Here is a 25841-nt window from a genome sequence, read left to right on the forward strand (position 1 = left end):
GACAAATGTTGTTTGGGAAACCATGGATAATTCCCCTGCTCCTTTTTGCAATGATGCTCTGGGATTTTCTTGTCACTCAGAATACCCCAGGTGTGAGGTGTGGAGCCTGCAAACCTGAGGTCGAAAATTGTCACTTTATCCTGAGAGGTCGGCGACATAAATCTCGCAGACCTTCAGAGGAGAAAGAAGTGCAAAAAGAACAAGCAAAGAGAAAGGAAAAATATAGAAAGGGATGGAATGGAAAAAGCCAATGGTAAGGATCAGATTTGGCAGAAAAATATCGTCAAGTTCGGGATTCCCAGGAAAACACAGATATTTTCCCCAGCAGCCACACATGGCAAAATTTACATCTAATGCACAAGACACACATCTGTGGTTTAGCCTGGCACACAGCAACAAGTTGACATTTTAGATCTGCAGAAGTTACATTTGGATGCTTTATGGGTTGTTGTTGTTGTGCACTGGCAGCTTACCACTGGTGGGAAATTCTGCTCCATTAATGCTGCTTTAATGCTGCATTGAAGGATTGGAAACCAATGTTGTCTACATTATAAGTGCAAACAGGAAACGTGTGTTCTGTGTCAGCTTGTACCATAAGCTTGGGAAGCACTTTCAAACATGAGAATAGACTACTGTTCTATTGGCTGCTAGTTCTCCTCAAAATCCAAAGAACAAATGATGCTTTTCAGTGAACCAGAGGAATATGAGATCATAAGGAGGTTGAGCAGATCCTCAAGCCCAACTAATACCCCTGTGGTATTGTTCCATGTTTAGGTGGCAAAAGAATTATTAATTTACATCCTTATTTTTCACAGTTTTTCATGAGAGCAGTGACAATTTAATGGAAATATGTCCCAGAGACAGCAGTGACTAATGTGTTCACACAACAATAAATTTAACAATTTAATTAAATGAACAGACTCATCATTAAATATTAGCTCCTTGTAAGGCATATATCAGAAAATGAGGCTTATCAGCACTTTAAACACAAGTATTAAACATTTGCTCAGGACAGTATTCTCACTTGACCAGTTTACCAGGAGCTTCAATTACAAAACTTATTTTCAAATTATTGTGTCAGTAGGTGACTTTGGCTTTAAATTTAATCAGACAATAATTTGTACCTTCTGTGGTTGAGGATTCTACTGAAAATTCCCAATCACAGCACAGATCCAGGGATCTGATCTAGAAATGCAGGTAGCTGGTGTCACCAACTGGTTCACATCACCGGATCAGATTCACCAAAGAAACATCACAGAATTATACACAGAAATTAAATGAAAGAGCAGGCAGGCAATAAACAATTAGAAAGTGGTTTCAATGAGAGTACTTCCGGGATATATGAATCGGGGCTCCATTACAAACTACAGAGAATCTTTCAGTTTTCTTCAGCTGCCCATGGCTGGGTCTCAGCTTTGCCAAATATTGCATAGATCAGACTGCAGAGTACGTTAAGAGCAGCAATGACCCCAAAGACTGTTCGCCATTCCTCAATTGTGTGCTGCAAAGGCCAAAGAAAAAATTGTTAAACACAGATTGTGACTGAGTAAATTAGTTCCATGCCCAGAGAGCTAAAGCCCCTGAATGAAATCAGCACAGTGCAGGGATAGTACTTTGATTGTGGTTATTGAGAGATCCCACCTTCTCCCTGAAGATGAACTCCCACAAGGAAGGGATCTTGTGACTAACATTATATTTAATGCCTCTTTAACACAAATCTGCAATTAATACTGACCTCAAAGTATAGTTAAATAAGTAGAACACAGAACAGTACAGCACAGGAATAGGCCCATCAGCCCATGATGTCTATGCTGGCCATGTTGCCAAATTAAACTAATCCCATCTGTCTGCACATGGTCTATATCCCACTATAACCCATCGGTTGAGGTAATTGTGCAGCAGCTGTACATTGAAGATGTACACAATACTCCTGACTGATCTTGGGTGCATTGACTGCATCTCATCTGCAGCCGATTATGCCCTGCATCTGTGGGAAGTTAGATGGAGACATAAACCAGAGTGTCAACTTGTTCTGAACAGTGTTACGTCAGGCGAAGTTCACATAATTGGTGCCTGCCAACCATCTTATCAGTAACAATAACCAGTAGCTCAAAAGTCATACCAGTGGATTGGGAGATCCTGGAAGTGACTGGAGACAAAAATCTTAAGGGTGACGGTCACTGTGATGGCCACTGATAACACTTTGCCTTTAGATCCAGCAGGGAGCAGGTTGCTATCAGGGAGGCTACGGATATCTGCCACCATCTGATGTGGCATTCTGAGCCTCCTGAAGCTTGTTTTTTAAATACTGCTTGAAAACCTGGGCCATGCCTGACACTTTTTAGTGCTTGCCGTGAGTTGCACATTTCTGTGTGCTCAGTATCTGACACACTAAGATTAGTGTAAGAGGTGTTCTATAATTAGTTCTGCAGTTAGGAGATGGTTCTGCAGTTACATGATGTCAGTAAATGGTTTGTAATTAATCCTGACTTCAGGACACAATTCCAAAGTTCACATTAACATCAAGACACAGTTCTATAAGTAAAGAGAGAAACAGAGGACTGCAGATGCTGGAATCTAGATGAAAAAACAACACGATGCTGGAGGAACAGCAGGTCAGGCAGCATCCATGGAGAAAAGCAGACAATCAACATTTTGGATCAGGACCCTTCTTCAGGACTGAAGACAGGAAAAAGGGAAGCCCAATATATGGGGGGGAGGGAGTGGTGGGGGAACAGAGCAGAGAAAAACACAAGTAACACCTTGACTATATGGCCCTTCCTTCTGATTTTATTCCTTCCTGCATTGTGGCCGTTTCTAGCAAACCCAATACTTTATGCTCATCCCAATTCTTCTTGACAAAGCAATGGTCAGCTGCCTTCTTAAACTTCACAGTATGTGGTGAAGGTTGAAGCAGAATGCTGTTGGTATAGAGTACCAGAATTTTTACCTAGCAATAAGGGGAAGATATAAGGGGGATGTCAGGGGTAATGCACTGCTGGCAGAGGTTGTGGAGGGCAGATACATTACGGGCATTTAAGAAACTCTTAGATAGACACATGAATGATAGAGAAGTGGAGGACTATGTGGGAGGGAAGGGTTAGATAGATATTAGAGCAGGATAAAATGTCGGCACAACATTGTGGGCCAAAGGGCCTGTACTGTGCTGTAATGTTCTATGTTCAAAGTCGAAATTAAGACTATGAGTAACGTGGAAGAGAACTTATGGGTGTTAGTGCAAAAATCTAGATGGCGGAGATTGCAAGTTTAGGAAGAGCTGTTAAAAAAAATCTGTGTGCTGCTCTGGATCTTATAGATGAACATTCACTTCTTCCATTACTGCAGAAGTGGTGTGCTGGTACAGGAAGTAATGAATGTTCAGTGTGGTGAATTAGCTGCCATTCGAACAGGTCCCGGATGCTGTGAAGGATCTTGAGTATTGTTAGAGCTGCACTCATCCAGCCAGCACAAAAGCTAAGCATCATAGTTAGATTATTGATTTTCGTAAATTTTGCCTGGGGATAGCATTTTTGATAGCGCCTTCATATCACTGTATTTAGCCCTGGCTAAGAACACATTTCTTTGATTAACACAGAGACATGAGAGCTTGGTTCTGTATTAACCCTCATCTCAAGGCACAAATCTATGGCAGATGTGAGTCTACTTGGCATGAAAAGTAATTAACTCAGTTCAAATCACTGATCATCCATGATCTTGGGACATAGTTCTGTAACTTATGTTGATCTAAGGATGTGATTCTTTAATTAGTGTTGATATTGGGGCATATATTCAGGTTCTGAAATTATCGCAGAACTCAGGACACCATTTTGTAATTACTATTAAGATCTCAAGGCTACTCTTGTGTTCTTGACCTCTGCCTTCCCTGTACCCTGGCCCCTGCCTGCCTTGAACTGTGACCCCTGTCACTCCTGTGGTCTGACCTCTGCAGCTGCTGTTCTTTGATCCTTCTCACTCCACTGGTCTGGCCCCAGCCTCTCTTATGCTTTGTCCCTTGCCTCTCCTGCCTGATGACCACTATCAGTCCTGTGCTCTGAGCCCTGTCGCTCCTGTGCCCTGATCCCTCCACACTTTCTACTCTAGCCACAGCTGGTACTTCACTCTAAACTGTTATATAACCACCCTGCCTTGAAGTAACTGCCAACATCTTTCTCAAATGCCCTTACTGTGGATGCTTGGCTCTGTGATTTTACTCTTGCCTTTAATTCAAGGATTGTTGGCTCAAGAAAAAGTGATCTGTGGGGTGTGTGTTCAATACGTAACTCCTAGAAGGTGTCAGGCTAAGTTTAAAAGGCTGTTAACCTTTATAACTCACTGGCAATATCTTAGCTGGTTATTGTGTCCAGTTCTGGACCCTAGAGTATAAAAAGGGTGTCAAATTTTGAGAATGTGAGGAAGGGAATTTCTAAAATGAAATTAGTTTTTTTAGCATTTTCCATTTTCTGTTTTGATATCATGTTGGCTCAGCTTTTCTTATCTTCTTATGTCAGACTGGCCTGCTGGGAAGATCCCACTACCTCACCGTTACACAGACCAAGAAGCTTAATGTGCTGATAATTGCTTCCATTAAGCTGTTTTGACTCATCCTATCACCAACATTCCCTTTGTTCTACTCACCCCTTCCCCACCTTCTCTCATCCTGAAAACAAACTTGCATCTCTCTCTTTCCCAGTTCTGATAATGTTGCTAATCTGAATCATTGACTGTTTCTCTTTCCACAGGCGCTGCCTGACTTGCGGAGCAGTTCCAGCATTTTCTGTTTTTTCTTTGCTGATTTCCGGCATCTGCAGTTTGTTTTTGATTTTCAATTGCTAGAATGGTGCCAGAGATGAGGAACTTCAGAGAGGGACTGGAAAGGCTGAGTGTACACTCCTCTGAGCAGTGATTTAATAGAGAAATAGTTGAGGGCAATTCAATAGTGAAATTCAAAAATAGGTTTTGAGGCAGTAAATATGGAGAAACTATTCACTGGTAGACTATGCAGATCCAGGTAATTGGGAAAAGAACCAGAGATAGGAAGAGGATTTGTTTTTTACATTTCTCTCTGCTGTTACTTTTAAAAATTAAAGAGCCATTACTTACATTTTGTGTTACGTGTTTAACTATAACTGGCCATAACATCCCTGGTGTTATGGAAATTGTGTTTGTGATTCCGAATATAATCCCAGAATACCTGTTAAAGATTAAGCACCAATGTTGATTGAAACCTTATATGGCATTATTGAAGTCAAGGAACACATACTGTAGATGACAGATCTTGTGGGTGATATATTTGCTGAAGAATTTTAGTTTGGTCTGTGCTAGGAGGCAACCTTGCAGCTTCCAAAGTCTCTGATTAAACTTTGCCTGTCACAGAGCCATGTTCTGTGGAATGACACTGCCTCTGACAACAACCACAATGAAACCCTGTGAAAGCTGGTTCTACATTCAACTGCCTGGTAAAAACTAATGAATAGTTTGGATCATTGGGGAAATATTGGTCACTTTTGTCTTAGGTCTACTGCTTCTCAAGGAGTCTGGGCACCTTTTTATGGGGCAGTATGGTACCACAGTGGTTAAGTTACTGGACCTTTGATCCTGAGGCATGAATTTAAGTCCCCCAGTGGAAATTGGGGAACTTAAATTGAAGTAGCTAAATAAACCTAGATTTTTTTTTAAAGTTACGCTAGTTTCAGTAACAGAAATCTCAAAACTACTGGCTTGTTGTAAAAACCCATCTGATTCACTAATGTCCTTCAGGAAGGAGATCTGCTTTCTTTACTCGGTTTGGTCTATGTGTGACTCTAGACCCGCTAGTGTGGTTGGCTCTAAACTGCTTCTTGAGATCAGGAGCAATTAGGGAGGGACAATGAATGCTTGTGTTGCCTGCAATGGCCCTATCCTGTGTACAAATAAATTAAACAGACATGACGCTTACTGTATCTATGTAACTCTGGGATCAACAGTAAGATCCCTTAGACCTGAATGAGATTTGTTTTGCATGAGAACTCACTGCCTCTCTGTTCTTGCTCTAGATGGACTGAGAAAGATGAGGTTATGATAAGGTCCTTCACAAATCGAAAAGCTATTTTATGTCACAGTAAGGTTATTGCACACACTGACAATTATAACTGGACTCAATTGTCAATACAACCTGTGTCCAATCAATGGTGCAAAACAAAGAACGTGCCACTCTTCCTCACATCACATCATCTTACTTGCCTTAAGCTTGACGCCCAACTGCCAGCGATCGTCTTGACTTCCAGCCTCAATGAAGACTCTTACATTTTTCTCATTTAAAAACCTTCCTACTGGGGATAATGGCTCAAAATGGAAGGCAGAGAACCAAGTGATTTTGAAACCAATAGAAAATTATTTTATTTATGCTGGATAATTCGTAATACTTACTTTAATGTGAGATCCAAACAATTTACATAGATCGCTGATTCAGAAATAGCTGATGTTGCAGTAGAAATTGTTACAAAGGCCACAGTTAACTTATAATCTTCCACATAGCCTGTAACTGCAATAAAGATGCCAGATATCCACAGCCCTAAATAGAAACATACACAGGGCATTGCATTACATAACAGAACGTTGCCAATGAAATTGCATTGCTCAAATGAGAATACATCATTTTGACTGGAATACTTTCGACCAATTTCAATACATTTTGCAAATCAGTATAGTTTCATCTACTAGAATACATTGAACCATTAGGAATAAGGTTTATCATGGAGAACCTGTTCTAACAATAAGATTGCAGTGCACCTGTTGGAATATATTGTTCCAGATAGAATACAATGAGTACTTGACCTTGCCTATGCTTACTGGTTGGTCCATACATTAGCCTGGTGACAGCATTAAACTTCCACGGCTGTCTGGCCAATCACAAATGACCATCTGTAGCTCAATTCATGCTTCCAGCAAATTAAACCATGTGGTCTCCAGTATAACACCTGCACTTTGAACTATACTGAATAGGTAGATATCAAATTTCATGCAATGAAATATTATCCTGCCAAATTAAATAGCGCTCTTCTCTCTGGAACCAAAGCAGAATGAGGAGGAGGAATGAAGAAGATGAGGAGGACAATCAAGGCAGGAGATGATGTAAAGGAATGGTTAATTGCACCAATTCACTTCAGGAACCAGTGCACCACCAACACAATTGAAAGAGTGAGGCAGTCTATGTTTTCATACAGTGTTATGCCATCTCTCAAAGTCAATGATAATAGCTTCCACTCTAATTCTGTTGATTCTGAGATGATGGCAAGTTTCAGGATGGCAAGGTTCAGGAACCTTGGATGACAGGAGATGTAAATTTAATCAAAAAGAGAAAGGAAGAATATGTAAGATTTAGGAAGCTGAAATCAGACAGGGCCATTAAGGAATATAAAGAAAGCAAGAAAGAACTCAAGCAGGGTATTAGGAGGGTCAATAAGGTCGATGAAATGTCCTTGGCAAGTAGGATTAAGGAAAATCCAAAGGCATTTTATGCATACATTAAAAACAAGAGGGTAGCTAGGGAAAAGGTAGGGCCACTCAAGTATAAAGGCAGGAATATATGCTGGATTTGCCAAGAACAACCTGTATGATGGCAAATCCTGGTGTGATGCAATGTTACCTTGGAGGTGGCCCCAAACTCCCACCCATGACAAGGCTGAAAAAGCTTTGGCAGTAGTCCCTGACATTCAGAAGCATTAGTAAGCTTCCAAAAACTTTTCAAATTCAATGAAACAATAGAGCACTACTAAAAGTTAATCAGAATTTAAAATTTAATGAAATAGGCCACTTTAATGCACTTTCAAATAATTAAAACAAACTAAGAAAATTAATTGAAAGAAACATGTCTTAACTAGTTATCTTTGTCTCCTGCAGTCATTCCCCACCATTGAAATTGAAATGAATGGGCTGTTCCTCCCATGCCAGGTCTAACTTGAAGCAGGTTCAGCCAGCACATTCCCTCACAGAAATGCTGGGGAATTCCAACAAGCTCCATGGCAGAATTCCATGAAAAGTCTAACACTGGACTGCGGGCAGCAAAGACACAGGTAAAAACAATTAGCAAATTAAGAATGTTCACATTTGCACAGGGTTCCCAAACTTGAATGCTTTAAGGCAGAGAAAGGCCAACAGTTCAGCAGGGATCTGCCAGCATTTCCCAGCAAATTGCAGCCCATATACAAACTGCTGAGCTGTGTGATGAGTTCAGGAGGTTCTAATCTGCCTAGTTGGAAGATGAAGCACTATTCCTCAGACTTATATTAAGCTTCATATTAATAGTGTAGGAGACTGAGGATTGAGAGGTCAGAATGGCAGCAGGAAGAAGTAAAGTGAGAGGCTACCAGCAGCAGGGTCATATTTGTAGACTGAATGGTTATACATTGTAAAGATGTCACTCCAATTATATTTGGTCTCACCAGTCTAGAGAAGAGTTTGTTGTGAGCAGCAAATGCAGTATACTAATTTTAAAGGAGTCTAATTAAATTGCTATTTCTCCTGGAAAGGCTGCTTGGAGTGAACAAGAGTGTTGTAAAGGAAATGGCCCCCTTGGAATGCAGAAGGGGGTGTGGGTGAGAAGGTGCATTCCATGTCAACCATTGCACTTGTCAGAATACATTGTGCTGATAAGAGTACAGAGGCCCCAAACTACAACTCATCTGATTAGTATTCCAACTGCCATTTTCCTGTGCTACCATGTTTCTGTGCTACTTTCAGAATAATGCCATTTGGCAATTATGTAGTCCTTTGGGGCAGAGGATTTGAACTGGGAAATCTGCCCATTCAATCTGCACCAAGTCAGCCTGGTCCTGTGGCCCATTTACTTCATTTAAAATAAAAGGCTTTGGAGAGAAGTGTAAGCACAAGGTAACTGCCACTTTTAATTTAACTTTGTTGGTTTAAATGAATTTAATTGTTTCCAAGTGCTTTAATTTCTCTTTAATTCATTTCAAAAGTTTTTCCGTTAGTTTAATGGCTTTAATAATATTGTAAAGGTTATTAGGTTTTGATGTTTATCTGCCAGGGTGGCCCTCACTGATCAGCTGGCAATCCAGTTTACCAGCAATGGACTGTGCTAGGAGACTGACTCAAGGTAGTGTTGGAGTTGGTGAGAAGAAACCCGAGGAGCTCAGCAGCTTGCCAGTCAATGGACTATACCTATCAATAAATATCGTCTCTTTCAGAATACTGATCAGAACACCGACAGCTGCGCAGGTCGTTAGGGTTGTTAAGAAGGCGCATGGAGTGTTGGCCTTCATTAGTCGGGGTGTTGAGTTCAAGAGCCATGAGGTGATGTTGCAGCTGTATAGAACTCCAGTTAGACCACACTTGGAGTATAGTGTTCAGTTCTGGTCACCTCATCATAGGAAGGATGTGTAAGCTTTAGAGAGGGTGCAGAGGAGACTTACCAGGATGCTGCCTGGATTGGAGAGCACGCCTTATGAGGATAGGTTGAGTGAGCTAGGGCTTTTCTCTTTGGAGAGAAGGAGGATGAGAGGTGACTTGATGGAGGTGCACAAGATGATAAGCGGCATAGATTGAGTGAACAGTCAGAGACTTTTTCCCAGGGCGACAATGGCTCACACGAGGGGCTATAATATTAAGGTGATTAGAGGAAGGTATAAGGGGGATGTCAGGGGTAAGTTTGTTTTACACAGAGAGTGGTGGGTGCGTGGAATGCACTGCCGCCAGAGGTTTTGGGGCAGATACATTAGGGACATTTAAGAGACTCAGACACATGAATGATAGAGAAATGGAGGGCTATGTGGGAGGGAAGGATTAGATAGATCTCACAGCAGGATAAAATGTCGGCACAACATTGTGGGCTGAAGGACCTGTACTGTGCTGTAATATTTTATGTTCTTTATTGTATGTCACAGAAAACAATGATAAGACATATTCTCACAGAAACAATCAGAATATATCTTTGCAATTGAAATATATTGTCCTCAGGAAAATACAGTTTATCTACAAGAATATACGCTAACAATCAGAATTCATTGTACTGAGAATATATTGTACCCATCAAAATAGATCAATGCACCAATCAGTATACAACATGCCCATTAGAGTACATCAGAGCACTTAGAATATTATCGTACCTGAAACAATACATCCTTTACGGACTGCAAGAGTGGAGAAGTTTTGTGATTTTATCAGGTAATCTGCAAGTTCTCCTCCAAAAATGACGAGAAGCCAGCTGGCAATAAATGGGATGCTGGATGACAAGCCAGTCTGCAGCAAAAATAGCAAATGGCCTGTTAAAATATATCACAAGTTTCCATATAGCAGCAATCCAATTAATTTAAAGGGATTTGTTTTGTTTCATTCACCAGCTAATTTGACAATGGATGAATTAATAATTTAGAGAAAGGAAAACCACAATGTGACACTTGAGGTAAGAGCGATACACCATGGTTGAAGTACAGGAACCACAAACTGACACAGGACCAAAAGTGAAATACAGAAACTACAGAGACATATAATATTCAGAGTCTATATGCAACTTCATATAAAAATGTCCTCTGACATGGTCAAACAAACCATGCAGCATCAACCTGGGCACTAGATTTGGAGGTAAAAATGGCAGACATAACCTGATCCTGCACAATCCTTCTTCCAAATATTTGGTGTCTAATGCCTTAAGTGGGAGAGCTGTCCCACTGACAAGTTTGACGTTGTCACACACAGAATGAAGCTTTTCAATGAACGTGTCAGCCTCTGCTATCATCATCCCTATCCCACCAGCAATACAGGCCCACCAGAGATGGTGACATGGTGATATACGGGAGGGAGGGAATTGCCCTGAGAATTCACAACAATGGCTCTACACTCCGGGAAGTCTCATGGCACAGACAAGGAAACCTTTCGTGATTAACGTATCCATCTTTCCTCAGCCATGGAATCATGTTGAATGCCGCTGGAAGGAACACTGAGTATAGCAAATGGTAGAGGACATCCAGCTCCATCACCAGCACCACCACTGACCTAACTGGTCAAACTGGGAAGGACATATAAACCAGCCTATGTTTGCAGCAGATTGTAAGGGAACTAACATAAGGGAAAAGCTAATTGGCCTCGTCCTCATCAGTCCACCTGTTTTGGATAAACATTCTTGGAGGAGTGATCTTCAGGGGATGAAGTCCCATCTTCACACTGAGGTCGTTATCCATTATGCTGTCTGCATCTACCGTTGTGCTGAGTGGGATAAAGTCGGAGCAGATATCGCAGCTCAAAACTGAGCAACATGATGTGCTGTGGATCATTAGCAGCAGCAGAATTTTATTCCATTCATAATCTATCACCTTCATGATCTAGCACCTTTCCCAGTCTACCACTTGCTTTGTTCTGACTGTCCCTAGTTCACTGAGGAAGGACATGCCAGGAATAGAACCGGGTATACCTGACAATGAAAGTACAGTGGTGCAGCAGGGTAGCATCATGGCGCAGCAGTTAACGCTGCTGTCTCACACTTGCTGGGACCTGCTCCGCCTCCATTCAATGCTGACTTCAGGTGCTGTCTATGCAGAGTTTGCATGTTTTCCCTGTAACCTCATGATCTCCACCAGGCACTCCAGTTCCCTCCCACTTACCAGAGAAATGCCAGTGGGTTAATTGACCACTGTTGATTACCCCTTGGTATAGGTTAGTGACAAAAGGAATCAGAGGGGAGTTGATTGGCATTTGAGAGAGAATAAGTTCCAAAGCTACAGGAGAGGGAGAATGGGACTGTTGGGATTTGCTCTACTGAGCCCTGACATGGACTCAAAGGGCTGAATGGCCTCCTGTCTTGTAATAATTAAGTAAGTAGTGCCATCCTGGCAATGCTATCACACGGAACTCTATTTCTGCTAAGTAGAGGAAACAGCATACTATAAACACAACTAAATGAACTCATAACCAACAAATCAGATGAAAGCTTGCAAACCAGCCCCATGCAGTAGTGAATAGTGATGGACAATCAAACACCAGCCTCCCCTCCTTGGACTCTGTCTTTACCTCTCGTTGTCTTGGTGAAGCAGCCAGCATAATCAAAGACCCCACCCACCCGGGACATTCTCTCCTCTCTCCTCTTCCATCGAGTAGAAGATACAGGAGCCTGAGGGCACGTACCACCAGACTTAAGGACAGCTTCTAACCCACTGTGATAAGACTATTGAACGGTTCCCTTATACAATGAGATGGACTCTAACCTCACAATCTACCTTGTTGTGACCTTGCACCTTATTGTACTGTACTTTCTCTGTAACTGTGACACTTTACTCTGTACTGTTATTGTTTTTACCTGAACTACATTAATGCACTCTGTACTAACCCAATGTAACTGCACTGTGTAATGAATTGACCTGTACGTTTGGTGTGCAGGACAAGTTTTTCACTGTACCTCGGTACAAGTGACGATAATAAACCAATACCAATACATCAAGCCCATGAGTTCTTTTCTTTTTCAATCTTTTTATTAGTTTTCAAATTAATACAGATTGATATATAGCATCAATATTTATACATGTAATACTAAGAGATCAGGATAACAATCACAGCATAGATAGTCATAAAGAACAATAAAATATAAAAAAAATCTGTAGATCCAACTATCTCTTAGTAAATGAATATAATATAAAAGAAAGGAAAGAAAAAGATTTATTATATAAATTTAAAAAAAACCCAAATCAATAAGAAAAATTGTAAACAATATAAACTAAACAAAAAAAATAAATTAAAAAAAAACAAACAACAAAAAGAAAACAAAAACTGGGCTAAAATTTCTCAGTAGAAACAGAGCAATATTATGTCGTCAAGTCCGTTCCTCCAAGTTAAGCCCATGAGTTCAATAAACAGGTTGAAACTCCTGAGACTATTTTCAGCCAGAATAGTCATTCACTGATGCTCAGTTTAGATGCCACCACAACCACTCCCCTTCAATCTTCATTACAGCAATGGTCTAAGTAGCTCTCAGGGGCAATGTGAGTGTGACAATCACTAAAGCCATTCAATACTATCCTTAGTGGCCTGGTGAAATTCCTGTGGTCCAGCAATGACCCAGAGGCCATTCATTGAATGTAGGTGACATAGATTGCATTTTGCCACATCCCAGCAGCCTAAATAAAGTGGTAAATAGGAACCAAATAGAAATTCTTCATGGTCTGGAGTCATTCGAGAAAATGATCGAGATTGCTGGAGGCTAATCACTTCGACACAGATTGGGAAGTTCCTCAGCCCAGTGTCCTCACTCCATCCATCTTCAGCTGTTAATCAATGGTCTTCCTTCCATCATGCATGGGCACATCTGATGATTGTACAGCACCCTGTTCCACTCACTATTCCTCAGGTTACGAGACAGTTCGTCCCCCTGTGTAGCATAATCTGGATGACATTCAGATGGGGCTGAAGCACGGCAGCAACACTCACACCACCTGACAGTCAGTCAATCGCCATTTAAAAATGGAGAAAATCTCACCACTGACTTAGAGAGTCAGCACCATTATGAACACTTTAAGTCTACCATCAAAATACTGGAGGTCATCAGTGACCAGAAGTATAACTGAACCAACCAGAAAGATACTGTGGCTGTACAATCAGAATGGAGGCTGAGTATCCTGTGGTGTGACTCAGCTTCTGACCCCTCTCCAGTCTCCAAGGCACAAGTCAGAAGTGTAATGGAACATTCTCCAATAGATGGGATCATAGCTCCAACAACACAATAGTCACAATGCCATCATATGTTCTAACACCTGCTTAATTGGCATACCATCTACAACCCAGAGCTTCCATTCCCTTCAGCACTGGCATACAGTGGTTATAATGTGTTGTATCTACTAAGACCAATATGGAACTACCAAGTCACCAAGAATTCTTTGGTGGTACCTCCCAAATCTACAACCTCTAGAAAGACAAGATATCCCTGTCATTGCCTGCAAACTTCTCTCTGACATACACAAACCTGACATGGAAATATATCGCCTTTCCTCCACCATCACCAGGTCAAAATACTGGAACTCCCTATCCATCCGCACTGTGGGAGTGCAGCAGTTCAAGAAGACAGTTCACCATCACATTTGCAAGGCAGAATTGAGGGTAGGCTTTAAAAGTTGGCCTTGCCAGCAAAGCTCACATGACATGGTTAAATAAAATCATGAGTCTATGTAAAGATACACCACCCATTAAGAGATGTAAGGTCCATAAAAAGATGCTGGGACCACAAAGAGATAGATGACACCACATTAGGTACAAGGCACATGGTAATGTCTGATTAATATGGATAGGATCCACACACCACAGTGATGTATGGGATCCACAGACAGAAGGTAGAGTTATTGAATAGGAAGATAGGCACCACAGAGATATGGGGCATACTCAGATATGCAGGACCACGTCATTACATAACACATGGTAATAAAGGACCCAAGGAAAGATATAGGCTCCGTGGACAGGTACATGTACAAAGACATATAGAAAGCTGAAGAACTTGGAGGGGTGTTGTGGGCACAGTGGAGAGAGATGTGTTCCCAGGATAGATATTGAATTCAAAGTGATAAGGAGAGCTAGTAGCAGGCAGAGAGCTGGAGGGAGACACAGCATCAATAAACAGATCCAGGATACATGGAAAGAAACAGTATTCATGGAGGGATATGGGTACATGATGAGATAGAGGCACCAGAATGAGGTACAGCAGATGTGGAGAGAGGCAGGACTCACAATAATAACCTTCTCAATACAAATGGTCATTAATTACTAATAAAACACATTTACCTGTTGAATATCAAATTGAAGTATTTCCCCCATGTACATTGTTAATTACTGAAAAATATATTTACCTGCTGAATATCAAATCGTAGTATTTCCTCCATGTATGTTGGCAACATTGTGGTCAAAAAATAATGGAATGTATCACAACCCCAATAACTTATAATAATAGCCCATACTGCTGCAGATTTCATTATGGACAGCCAGGGTATATCGCCCTCATGAGGAGAAACCTATGAGAGTGAGATACAGACATTTATGTTAAATCCAGCAACATGAATGCTCAACAATCACTTTGAAGCAGAATTCATCTTGGATTGTGGCACAAGATGGATGGTCGTCACTGGGTAGCTCATGATTTTCTCTGTCACATATTTTTCCATCAGATCCTTTGCAAAGGAAGTTTAATTGTAGAAAAGGAACTCTTGCCTATTTCAGATTGCTCTGTCAACATTAGCATTCTTGCCACACCCCATTAACCTGACCCCACCCCTCTGTCTCCACCAACCTGTGACAGGATGAAAACAACCTTGTTGACTTCAGACCACAACTTCCAATTATAACAACTTTTAATATTGTTCAGTTCCACAAAGTACGCAGCATTCCAGTGAGAGAGAGTTAATGTTTCATTTTCATGACCTTTCACTCAAAATAGAAACTGGAAGGCAGGTGAGGGAGAAAAACAAAAGCTCTGGTCTGTAACGAGGTGCAATGCAGAAGAGATTCATTGCTGAACGGACTCTGTGATTGTATTTGTTGGTGCATCATCAGTTATAAACGTCCTCAGGCCTCACTGACCTGACCACGAAGTGAAGCAATGATATATTCCCGCTCTGCAGCAGATATGCTCCTGTGGGTTTCAGGTCTGTCACTCGCTATCCAGAACCACAGCAGACTCCAGACCACACCACATGCACCTAAAATCATCAAGAATTCAACAGAGAAATGGTGAGGAAGGAAGCCATAGAACCATAGAACACAACAGCATGGAAAACAGGCCATTCGGCCCTTCTAGTCTGTGCTGAAACTTTATTCGGCTAGTCCCATTGACCTGCACGCAGTCCATAACCCTTCCAACTTTACTGCCAGAAAGGAAATGCACAAATAATTAAACAATCAAAATAATTCAAATATAATTATCACCTAAATCAAATATCTTCTATGATAAATTACTTGAAAGCAGCATCTCAGTGTGTCAGACACTGGCCTCTCACCTCTGGCTCTGGGCCTCAGTGTCAGACACTGGCCTCTCACCTCTGGCTCTGGGCCTCAGTGTGTTAGACACTGGCCCCTCACTTCTGACACAGATCTCAGAGTCTCACTATTGGTACTGGGTCTCAGTTTATCAGAGATGAGACGCCAGTGTCTGCCACACTGAGACCGTGCTTGAGGCCAGACACTGGCCTCTGTCCTCTGGTACTGAGTCTCAATGTGTCAGGCACAGGCCTCTCTCCTCTGGCACTGGGTCTCAATATATCAGATATTGACCTCTTACCTCTGGTGCTAAACTTAGTGTGTCAGACACTGGGCACACAGAAATGTGCAGCTCATGGCAAGCACTAATAAGTGTCAGGCATGGACCAGATTTCCAAGCAATATTTATAAAGCAAGCTTCAGGAGGCTCAGAATGCTACATCAGATGGTGGCAGGTATCCACAGCCTTACAGAGACCTGCTCCCTGCTGGATCTAAAGGCAATGTGTTATCAGTGGCTGTCACAGTGACCGTCACCCTTAAGATTTTTGTCTCCAGCCGCTTCCAGGATCTCCTAATCCGTTTGTCACAGATATGACTTCTAAGCTACTGGTTACTGTTACTGATAAGATGTTTGGTAGGCACCAAATAACGTGAACTTCACCTGACGTAACACTGTTCAGAACAAGTTGACACTCTGGTTTATGTCTATCTGGCTAATCACAGATGCAGGGCATAATCTGCTGCAGATGAGATGCAGTCAATGCACCCCGAGATCAGTCAGGAGTATTGTGTGAAGAGCATGGGCTTCCACTTCTTCAATGTACATCTGCTGCACAATCACTGGAGGTGTGTGCAAGTTTTTCTGGGAGCTGCTACAACACTGTTGTCCTCAGCAGTCCAATTCTTTGATATCCTTGGATCACAGGGTGGCTTTTGGGAGACCAGGAATACCCATTTAGCGACAAGGAAAGGCTGGACAAACTTTGATTGTTTTTTCTGGAGTGTTTTAGGCTGAGGGGTGACCTGATAGAACTACATACAATGATGAGAGGCTTAGGTCAGGTAATCAGAGTCTTTTCCCCAGGGTGGAAATGTCAAATACTAGAGGGCATAGATTTAAGGTGAGAGTGGGAAAGTTTAAAAGAAATGTGCGAGGCAAGTATTTATTTTACACAGAGAGTGTAGGTGGCTGGAATGCGCTGCTGGGGAAGTGGTGGAAGCAGATACGAATGGCCATGATGTCTGCACATTTGACAGCAACATGTTTTGGAGCTGCAGGAGGAACATTATCTGTGGTTAAATCTGAGGAGTAAGAAGGCAATGAGAGCAATGCAGTACCAGATACTCATGTTGCTATGAGCAATGTCCTAATTGATTCAAAGTTCATTTAGTTCCATGCAAAGTGCTCTGTCTGCCTGCACTCCAACCCCTCATGCCCATTTTAATACAATTGAAACAGAGCTGTCTTGCAAACATTCACCCCGTTTACATCCCTTCAGTGGTCTTCAGGAATTATTTGGTTCCCATTCATCATCAAGCAAGTTTAAGGGCAACATGTCATCCTGCAACCAAAAAGGAGCACAGTGATAAAATTATGAGATTCTGCGAACAAATCCAGGCTCCACAATGTAGCACTTCCTCATGCACTCTTGGTGTATACCCTTGTGTAACTGCAAGGCTTTACTTTTCCTTTTCCCAAGTTAAACACCCCTTGAGTGGTCCATCAGAGGTCAACCAAAGTGCTCAGAACCCTGACCTTTTGTGCTTCTGGCCGACAACCTCTGGTTTTGAAACCTCTGAGGTGCCCATCAAAGACCTGCTCCACCTATAACAATGAAGGTCCCAGTGGAGAGAAAAGAGACGAATTGATTAAATGTTGCAACTTATAATTAACTAATATAAGATATATAAGATAAGATATTTATTTATTAGTCACATGTACATCGAAACACACAGTGAAATGTGTCTTTTTGCATTACTGAGAACATGCTGGGGGCAGCCCACAAGTGTCGCCACTTCATCAATAGAACTGAGTGTTGTATCACAAGTGTGTACGTGTGCCTGTATTATATTTCATTCTGTCACCAGATAGTTGGGAAATGCCCATCTTTGCATCAGCACTGGCTGGGGATACAGATCTCTTGTGCTTCCTCCTCTGAGTTTTGAGCTGTGAGATATGTGGAGGGCAACCTCTGGTTCAATCCCTCTCCTCGGGTTTTGTCATGTTTCTCCAGCAGTGCTGAAGGAAAAGACTATTAGTAACTATAATGAAACGTGTTCACCCTGTGGATGGAGTACATGTCAGAAACAGAAAGAAATTGCAAAAACATTAAGCTGAGTGGCAGTGGCTAATGGATAGGTGAGGACATGTGGAGTATCAGAGAAAGAGAAGGATGGTTATGTTAGCAAGGTGACTGGGTTTGAAACGGATGTTGGTCTAGCAGGATTGACAAAGCGAGTAGGGTGGGGTGGGAGTGACATGAACAGCAGAATTTAGATAACCAATCCAGTTAGGTCATTAAAACCATTCCTGCACTGAGTCCAGAAATGTGACAGGATGTTTCTACTGATGATCTCATTAGTCACATCTTCTCTGTACCACTTCCAGATTTCTTCCTCTAATTCCTGCCTAGGAGTATCTTTGTCCTGCTGTTCACAGATCACAGTTGTACAACAAGAGAGGCTCCATTAATGGGGTGAGAGTGTCTTTCTGTATCCTTAATACAATTTTTAATCTTGTCTTGCTTCCAATTTTAGCTTCTCCAAATTCCATCATTTAATTGGGCCTTTAAGTACTGGAGCTGAGATCCTGTCAACCAAGTCCTCATCACACTCGCAGCCAATTGACTTCAAGCCTGGGAGTAAAGTGGCTCCCAGTCAACAACAGAGCCTTGAAGTCTTTTAACAGCCTCACAAGTACTTAGGAAAAAACTAACTTGAACTCTCACCAATTATGTAGAAGGAATATGCCCAACCCACGTGATAGCAGATTGCCCCAGATATCGGCAGGCTGATAAAAATTCCAAAGTACATGCCTAAAACAGAAAGAATGAGAACATATTATTCTATTGAATTAGAGATCCAGGAGCCGTAAAGCAAAGTTATAATCAGATTCCTGGGTCAATGTCTTTCCATGAACACAGACCACAGCCCAAAGATAAGCAGTGAGGTACTTGGCCATGCAGCTCATGAAGTCCCAGCATGATCTTGGTCTGTATCGAACTGATTGATGCAGACATTCCCTGGATCTCAACCTCCCTGAATCAAGGAATGATTAACGATCAGCCAAGGCTCCAACATGGGCCCTTGCCTGTTGGTGCCTTCTACTAATTTTATTAATTAGGTGATCTTGGATGAGATTTCCTCTGCCTGCCTCAACTTGCTGACAGACAGTGGGTCATTTCGCCTGGAACCTTGCTGACAGACAACAGACTGGTGGAGACTGTCACATCGGTTGCACAAGATAATGTGGAATAACACTGAGTACAAGTAGATTGTTTGGCCCAACTCTGCCGGTCTTTGTAATTCCTGACCCACTTCCTGTGCCTTACCTTTCAGCACAGTTTCCCATTTGCTTTTCTCTCCTGTGTTCCTCCAGTTTTCTCAAGCCATGCTCACAGAGAGCAGAACCTCATCAATTTATCCTTTTGGTCCAGCCTTAGATTGTCTCAAGTTACGGCTGGGTTACTTCAAAGTGAAACACATCCTGCAGGAGAGATGGACAAAACGTGGACCTGATCTATGACTTTGTGAGTCTTGTACGAGCCAGCTGGGTTTGCAGGATCACTGGAGCTAGGTGCTGGGGGCACTAGGATTCAGTTTTCCATGCTTGAGAGACATGTTCTTGCAAGACACTGCAAACTCAGGCCAGTTGTAGCAGAGCAGCTTTTACAGGGAGTTGCTGATCAGATGTTTTCTCTCACTTATCTTTCTCTACTTTAAGAACAGATTAAAACAAGAATAGAAAAGCACCCATATTGCCTCTGTTTGTGATATTATCATAAGCTTCTGCAGACCCAATGACCTCTCTGCTCTCTGCCTCCTGAGCCTTGAACTCAGAAAGAGCACCTCATCCTTCAACCAGGCATCTTACAGCCTTCTGGACTCAGCAGTTTCAGATAATCGGCATCTTTGGTATTTGATTTCAGCTATCACAGAATCACAGAATCATAGAAATATACAGCACAGAAATGGGCCGTTATGGCCCACCTTGTCCGTGCCGGCCGTGATACCTATCTATGCTAATCCCATTTGCCTGCGTTAGGACTGTGTGCCAAGGCTGGGGTGTCTCTCTTTCAATTCCACCTTCCTCCCTCTCTGTCTCTCTCACCACACCCTTCATTCATATTTCTCTCATCCACTTATTCTCTCCTGACGTCTCTCCATCCTTCAGTGCCCTCTCCACATCCTCCACTGCTGCTTCTCTCCCACTTTCTACTCCTGTCTCTCCACACTCTCCATTCACGTCTCCATATACTATCCTCCTGTCTCTTTACATATTCTCTCTTCATCCTCCAGACACATATCTCCCCATCCTCTCTCACTCTCTCTCCACCCTAACCACCTGTCTCTCTCTCCATCCTCCCCTCCTGTCCCTCTCTCTCTCGAACTTCACTCCCATCTCTTTCCAGCCTCCATTGCTCTCTCTTGCTCCATTGTTCAGACCCGTCCCTTTGTTCACAATTCATGCTTGCTCCTAACCCCATCCTTCTGATCACTCTCTCCCCATCCTCAAACGTCTCTCTCTCTCTCTCTCCATATCCTTGCTCCCCATCTTTCACACTTCTCTGTCTTCTTCACTACTGTGCCACCCTCTGCCCCTCTCTACCTCTCTCTCTCTTGCCATCTCTCCAACCTTAACTCCTGGTCCCTTTCCCTTCATGCATGACTCCCACTCACACAAAGATTCCCACATTTCAAACTGTGCTAACTCACCTGAATAAACTATGCCGAGGAGTCTAGACCGTTCGAGTGTCGGAGCCCACTCTGACCAGACAGCACTTATTGCAGGTAAAATTGAACTCTAGTGATATGTAAAATAAATTTTGGAAAATTTCAGATATTTCAAACTTGTTCAACAGTCAAAAACATGAAGAATCAAGTGCTGCTGATAGCTCAGGGATGCTCAGAATAAATTTTGCCTGCATTTTACTCCATTGTATGCCCAAGAGACACATGTGGGACCTTGCTTCTAACTGATGGATAAGGTGGATCTGGATCCACAGGAGAACAGGCAGATGATTGGTGCCCATTCTCACCACCATGAAGCCCATGCCTCAAACATGCTGGTAATGAGAAGATGGCACCAAGCAGGCATTATCCGACTACTCATCACTGTTCTGTGGAGAGTGCAAAGGAATGAATGTTCCTTGTCGATGACCTTTGTCAGAACTTTAAAAAAGAGAAAACAAGTGCTTTTTCAATTGGAGGTTTGGGGAGAAGTGAAGAGAACAAAGGGAATGTCAAGGATAGGGTGGAGACCAAGTTTGGACAAGTAGATGAGTGCTTTTGGTGTTGTCTGAGAAAGGGAAATGACTGCTTGTTAATCCAGACTGATCTGCTGTGATTAACATGCCCGATGTAGAATGAGGGTAATGATCTGGCCAGATGAAAATATTTTTGCAAACTCCCACTGAAGCCTAAACAAACTACAGCCAAAAAGCAAATATCAATCCTTATAAAGTACCTCTACCAAACCTGCTAGGACTCTCAGTGCAATGACATAGGAAGCCCCCAGATCTGCTGCAAGTGGAATCAGAAGTGTGGGGACAGCACTGCCAAGTACTCCACCACCAACAAGTAGCTTCCCTCCCACTCTGTCTGCAACGAATCCAGAAGCGATTTGGAAAACAGAATAGCCATAATAGAAGGCACTTAGAATCCATCCCTGGGTATCAGGGCTCCAGTCGTAGACCTTGTCCTGGAACAAATGGCATGTATGAGAGAGTCAGATTGGATGGTTGGCTATTAAAATGTACAGGGACTGGGGAGAAGGATTAAAAGAGATGGAATAGAGAAAATAAGCATATGTAGGAAATGCAGAGGAAATAGCAGCGTGAGAAGGAGAGAATGATTAAAGTGGGTAGGTTAGTGGGAAGTACAAGGAAAGGACAGGATCACTGGATTAGACTGGGTGGTATATAGGGTGTATATAGTATATAGTGTATATATAAATATATAGGGTGAGGGTTCTAAATAGTGAGAAGGAAAGTGACATTAAATTGAGTGGAATAGCACAGCATATGGGAAATGAGCAAAGAAGAACTAGAGTAGGTACAACGTTAATGGGGATTGAGCAGGGAAGTGGAATTAGACTGGATAGACTGGGTGTCACCTTAAAGTGTGTGACAAATGAGGGAGAATATGAGCGTAAGCCAGAGTGAGGGATGGACTGGGTGTGTACTAAGGGCATGAAGAGTGAGCAAGAGTGGAGTTCTCTAAGTGTTGAGGGAGCGAGCACGGATTAGGTTAAATGCAATATTGAGAGGCATTGGGGGTTTGAAGAAAGTGGAATTAAACTGTCTATGATGTGTGGATAAGGGAAGTGGTGAGGTATACATTTAGATTTATCTACTACTAGTCTAATCACATTTTCTTGCTATTTTCTCCTTCCTTTTGACACTTGTCTCAAACTAACTCCACCCTCCATAGCTGTTAATATCACATGCAGTCTAACCCTCACCCTTGCTCACACTCACTTTCTCACGCATTTGTCACACATTTTAAGGTAACACCCAATCCATCCCCACCCTCTCCAGTACTCCTGCATTTTCAAATCCTTTAATAATCCACCAGGTCAATCCCAATTCTTTCACTCATTCATCATATCCTTTACATTCAAAATGTACACTGTTACTGTCCTTATTCCCTACACTCACTAATATTCCATCCAAACTAATCCTAATTATCCGGAATAGTTTGATGTTACATTATTGCTTCTTTCCTGAATGTTTTACATCTCATATAGACTGACTCCATTTCTCTGTTCATTCCCTGTGCCCAACAGTAGTTTATCAGGTCTAATCCATTCTACTGCTCACCTCCCACACCCCATTAATATCCTGCCCACTACTCTCCTGCTCCCTCTTTTTAACGTTTCATTAAACTGGTCACTCCTCGTACTCCTTATTTTAGTCTGGTGGAAATTTAAAATCTATTGGGAATGAGGAAGAGAGGAAGATTAGATTGGTCGATGCATTAAAAATGTGGTTAATGGGTAAGGCTAGATTAGCTGGAATATCAGAGCGTGGGAATTAGAAAGGGAGCGAGAAGGAAAGTGGGAAGGAGAGCACTATTACACCAGGTGGGATATTAAAAGATGCAAGGGAAAAGAGTTGGTGTGACTAGACTGGGTGAAAAGGTAGAATATGAGGAGGGCAGAAAGAAGTAAGCAAGCAGTGTGGGTACTATAATTCAGTGGATAATTGTGGTTGGGAAATGCAGGGGAAGCGGAAAGAGCAAGGAAGTAGAATTAGCCTGGAGAGGATTTCAAAGGGCATGGAGAGCTGAGCAGGGCAGTGGTATTAGTCTTGGTGAAAGGCGCAGAGTGTGAATAGGAAGGTTTTTCGATAAATTGAGATATTAAAGGGTTGTGTTCAGGAGGATTATGAATTGACCAGGTGAGAGACTAAAAGCAAGGGCCAATGAAGCAGGACAAGATTAGACTTTTGGGCAGTTAAAGAGTAGAATTATTTGGTTGAAATAATGAAAGTGTGCAATGAGTGAGAGGGAGAATGGGATTAGTGTGGTGGGATATTGACAGGTACAAAGTACGGGCAGATGTAGTCTGAATGGGAGATTAAAGGGTACAGAGATGGAAGAGGAGAATGGAATTAGTCTGGGTGTGATAATAAAGGAATAGAGGGTGAATGGTATATTAAAGAGTACAGAAATAGAACAGGAGAGCGGAATTAGTCTGAAGATAGTAATAAAGGGTGAATAGAAGAGCATAAGTAGTCTGGATGAGGTATTAAGAGAAATTGTGGTACAGGGTGCTTTCGAAACAACCTGCACGTCTTCCCTCCCAACAAAGTTTCCCCTCAATATTACCAACACCCCATCAATCTTCCATCCCCACACCATTACCTCTGCCCCATGGCAATGCTACCTTGCCCCACAATACCTATATGCAACCTGCAATCTCTAACTCATCTGCAATTTCCAAATACCCTGCCTGCCACAAGCTCTGATTGCCCTGCAAACTCTGACAAACCTCCCCCCACCACCCCCCATCCATTCCAAAGCCCTATCCTACCCCCGGAACTCTATTGACCCAACAACTACTGTTAAGCTATTTTCCTGCCAGATTGTCACTCAACCTGTCAATCAGACTGTCAATCATCCCATCCATTAGTCCATCAGCCAGGCTGTCTGACAGTTGAGCAGGAAATCCATTTAGAAAAGTTTTAAAACTGTCCTGTAGTTAATTTCATCGGAAGATCTGGGAGTTCCTCACCTCACTCTGTTAACAATACCAAGTAAATATTGGAAATTGTTCCCCCATTTACAAAGCCCATGGTCCAATACACTTTGTTAACAGCCTCTCAACAGCCCAGCCACTTTCAAAGGTGATCTGATCATCCAGGTCTTTCTTTTCCTGTAACCCCCATTTAATCTGATGCCTTTCTTCATTTTCACCAATTGGGATGTGCCTTAATCTTTCACCAGGCCATCTACGGCTTCCTGAAATCTGTTGCTGTCCTTATCACTTTACTCCTTTTCCAACCTTTTTGTCATCTGGAAATAATTGAGTTTCTATCCAGATCAATAACCCACATCGAAATATCAATAGTACCAATAGGAACCCCTTGAGAGTACAATACATTTCCTGGCACTCTGAAGAATCACGGTTGACCACATGCACTGTATTCTATGTTCCTCAGCAATTTACATACCTGCTTCAAGTTGTGTTGGGATGTAAAATTTGAGTGTGTTTGGTTGAAGCCGCTAATTCCTGGTGAGCTCACATAATTATTAACCATCACCACAATAGCAATACTGATATTAACACATAATGACATAAGCAATGTTATTCCGAGAAAGGTGAGGACTGCCAACTTGTATCGCAGTGAGCAACATACTGGTTTATGAAAGAAAATAAGCACAACATTAGTTTGCTGGCAACACGCTTCAGATCACATCTACAGTAAATGCAAACTTTGCAACTCCACCAACTTTGCAGGTAAAATATTTGTCCAGGTCAATAATTATCCAAGCAACGTTCAGCAGTAAACAACATTTAATCAAAATGTTATATATGGATGACAAGGAGAATATTTAAATTATTATACCATTTTACAGCAAAGTGTTCACTTTAAATTTAAATAAGAGTGGAAGTAAAAAGTATAAGAAGAGACAACATGGTACACAAACTATCTAAGACAACTAACGATGTCTAATGAGGCAGCAAGTCTATGTCACTAAAATATTGAACAAATCTATAATTAGGAACATGAGAACATAAGAACTAATAGCAGGAGTTAGCCATGTGCCCTACTGAGTCATAAATAAGTATATAACAGGGAGAATGTGAAGTCTAATGCAGGTATAAAATTAATATATGGCAAAATTATTACACAAGTATCTGGTTAAGAAAATGTGAAGGAAGTCTTCCATAACTGATTCAACAGGACACAGTGATGATAATATAAGAGTCCAACAAGAAAATCTTATCCATTAGTAATGATGAAGGTGTAGAGTGTCCCATCAGTGCGCATAACCTTGACCATTATTTAGAGTGCTGATAGACATTTGGTACGGAAAGGATTTCAAGCTCAGAACATTAAAGAGGAAACTTACTTTTATTATCTTTATCAGTGCCCAGGATTGCACATCTTTCACTAACGTTAGAAGTACTTGAATCTTCAGCTCTTGAGGAAATCTGCAAATTGATATTTTTAC

The 25841-nt window shown here is 41.9% G+C and overlaps 1 protein-coding gene across 1 annotated transcript; it reads right to left on the reverse strand.

Annotated features, from left to right (window-relative positions):
* Positions 1–883: 883 nt before the first annotated feature.
* Positions 884–25841, reverse strand: LOC127574908 (sialin-like). Its single transcript, XM_052024411.1, has 11 exons — positions 25740–25841; positions 24836–25020; positions 21628–21861; positions 20877–20964; positions 18890–18976; positions 15544–15662; positions 14817–14978; positions 10104–10236; positions 6406–6550; positions 5101–5191; positions 884–1501 (listed from the first exon to the last, which is right to left on the reverse strand). The coding sequence occupies exons 2-11, from the start codon at positions 24959–24961 to the stop codon at positions 1379–1381; spliced, it is 1308 nt and encodes a 435-aa protein (XP_051880371.1). The 5' UTR covers positions 24962–25020; positions 25740–25841; the 3' UTR covers positions 884–1378.

The sequence above is a fragment of the Pristis pectinata genome, chromosome 10 (assembly GCF_009764475.1).
Source record: "Pristis pectinata isolate sPriPec2 chromosome 10, sPriPec2.1.pri, whole genome shotgun sequence".
NCBI lineage: Eukaryota > Metazoa > Chordata > Chondrichthyes > Rhinopristiformes > Pristidae > Pristis > Pristis pectinata.

What these genes read in the sequence shown, in the direction of transcription:
- LOC127574908 (XM_052024411.1), bottom strand. Translation starts at nt 24,961, where the DNA reads ATGTCATTATGTGTTAATATCAGTATTGCTATTGTGGTGATGGTTAAT. An exon ending in TCCTAGCAGGTTTGGTAGAG is followed by an intron (nt 20,965 to 21,627) that starts GTACTTTATAAG and finishes ACATATCACTAG; the next exon opens with AGTTCAATTTTACCTGCAAT. An exon ending in TTGCTTCACTTCGTGGTCAG is followed by an intron (nt 14,979 to 15,543) that starts GTCAGTGAGGCC and finishes TCACTCTCATAG; the next exon opens with GTTTCTCCTCATGAGGGCGA.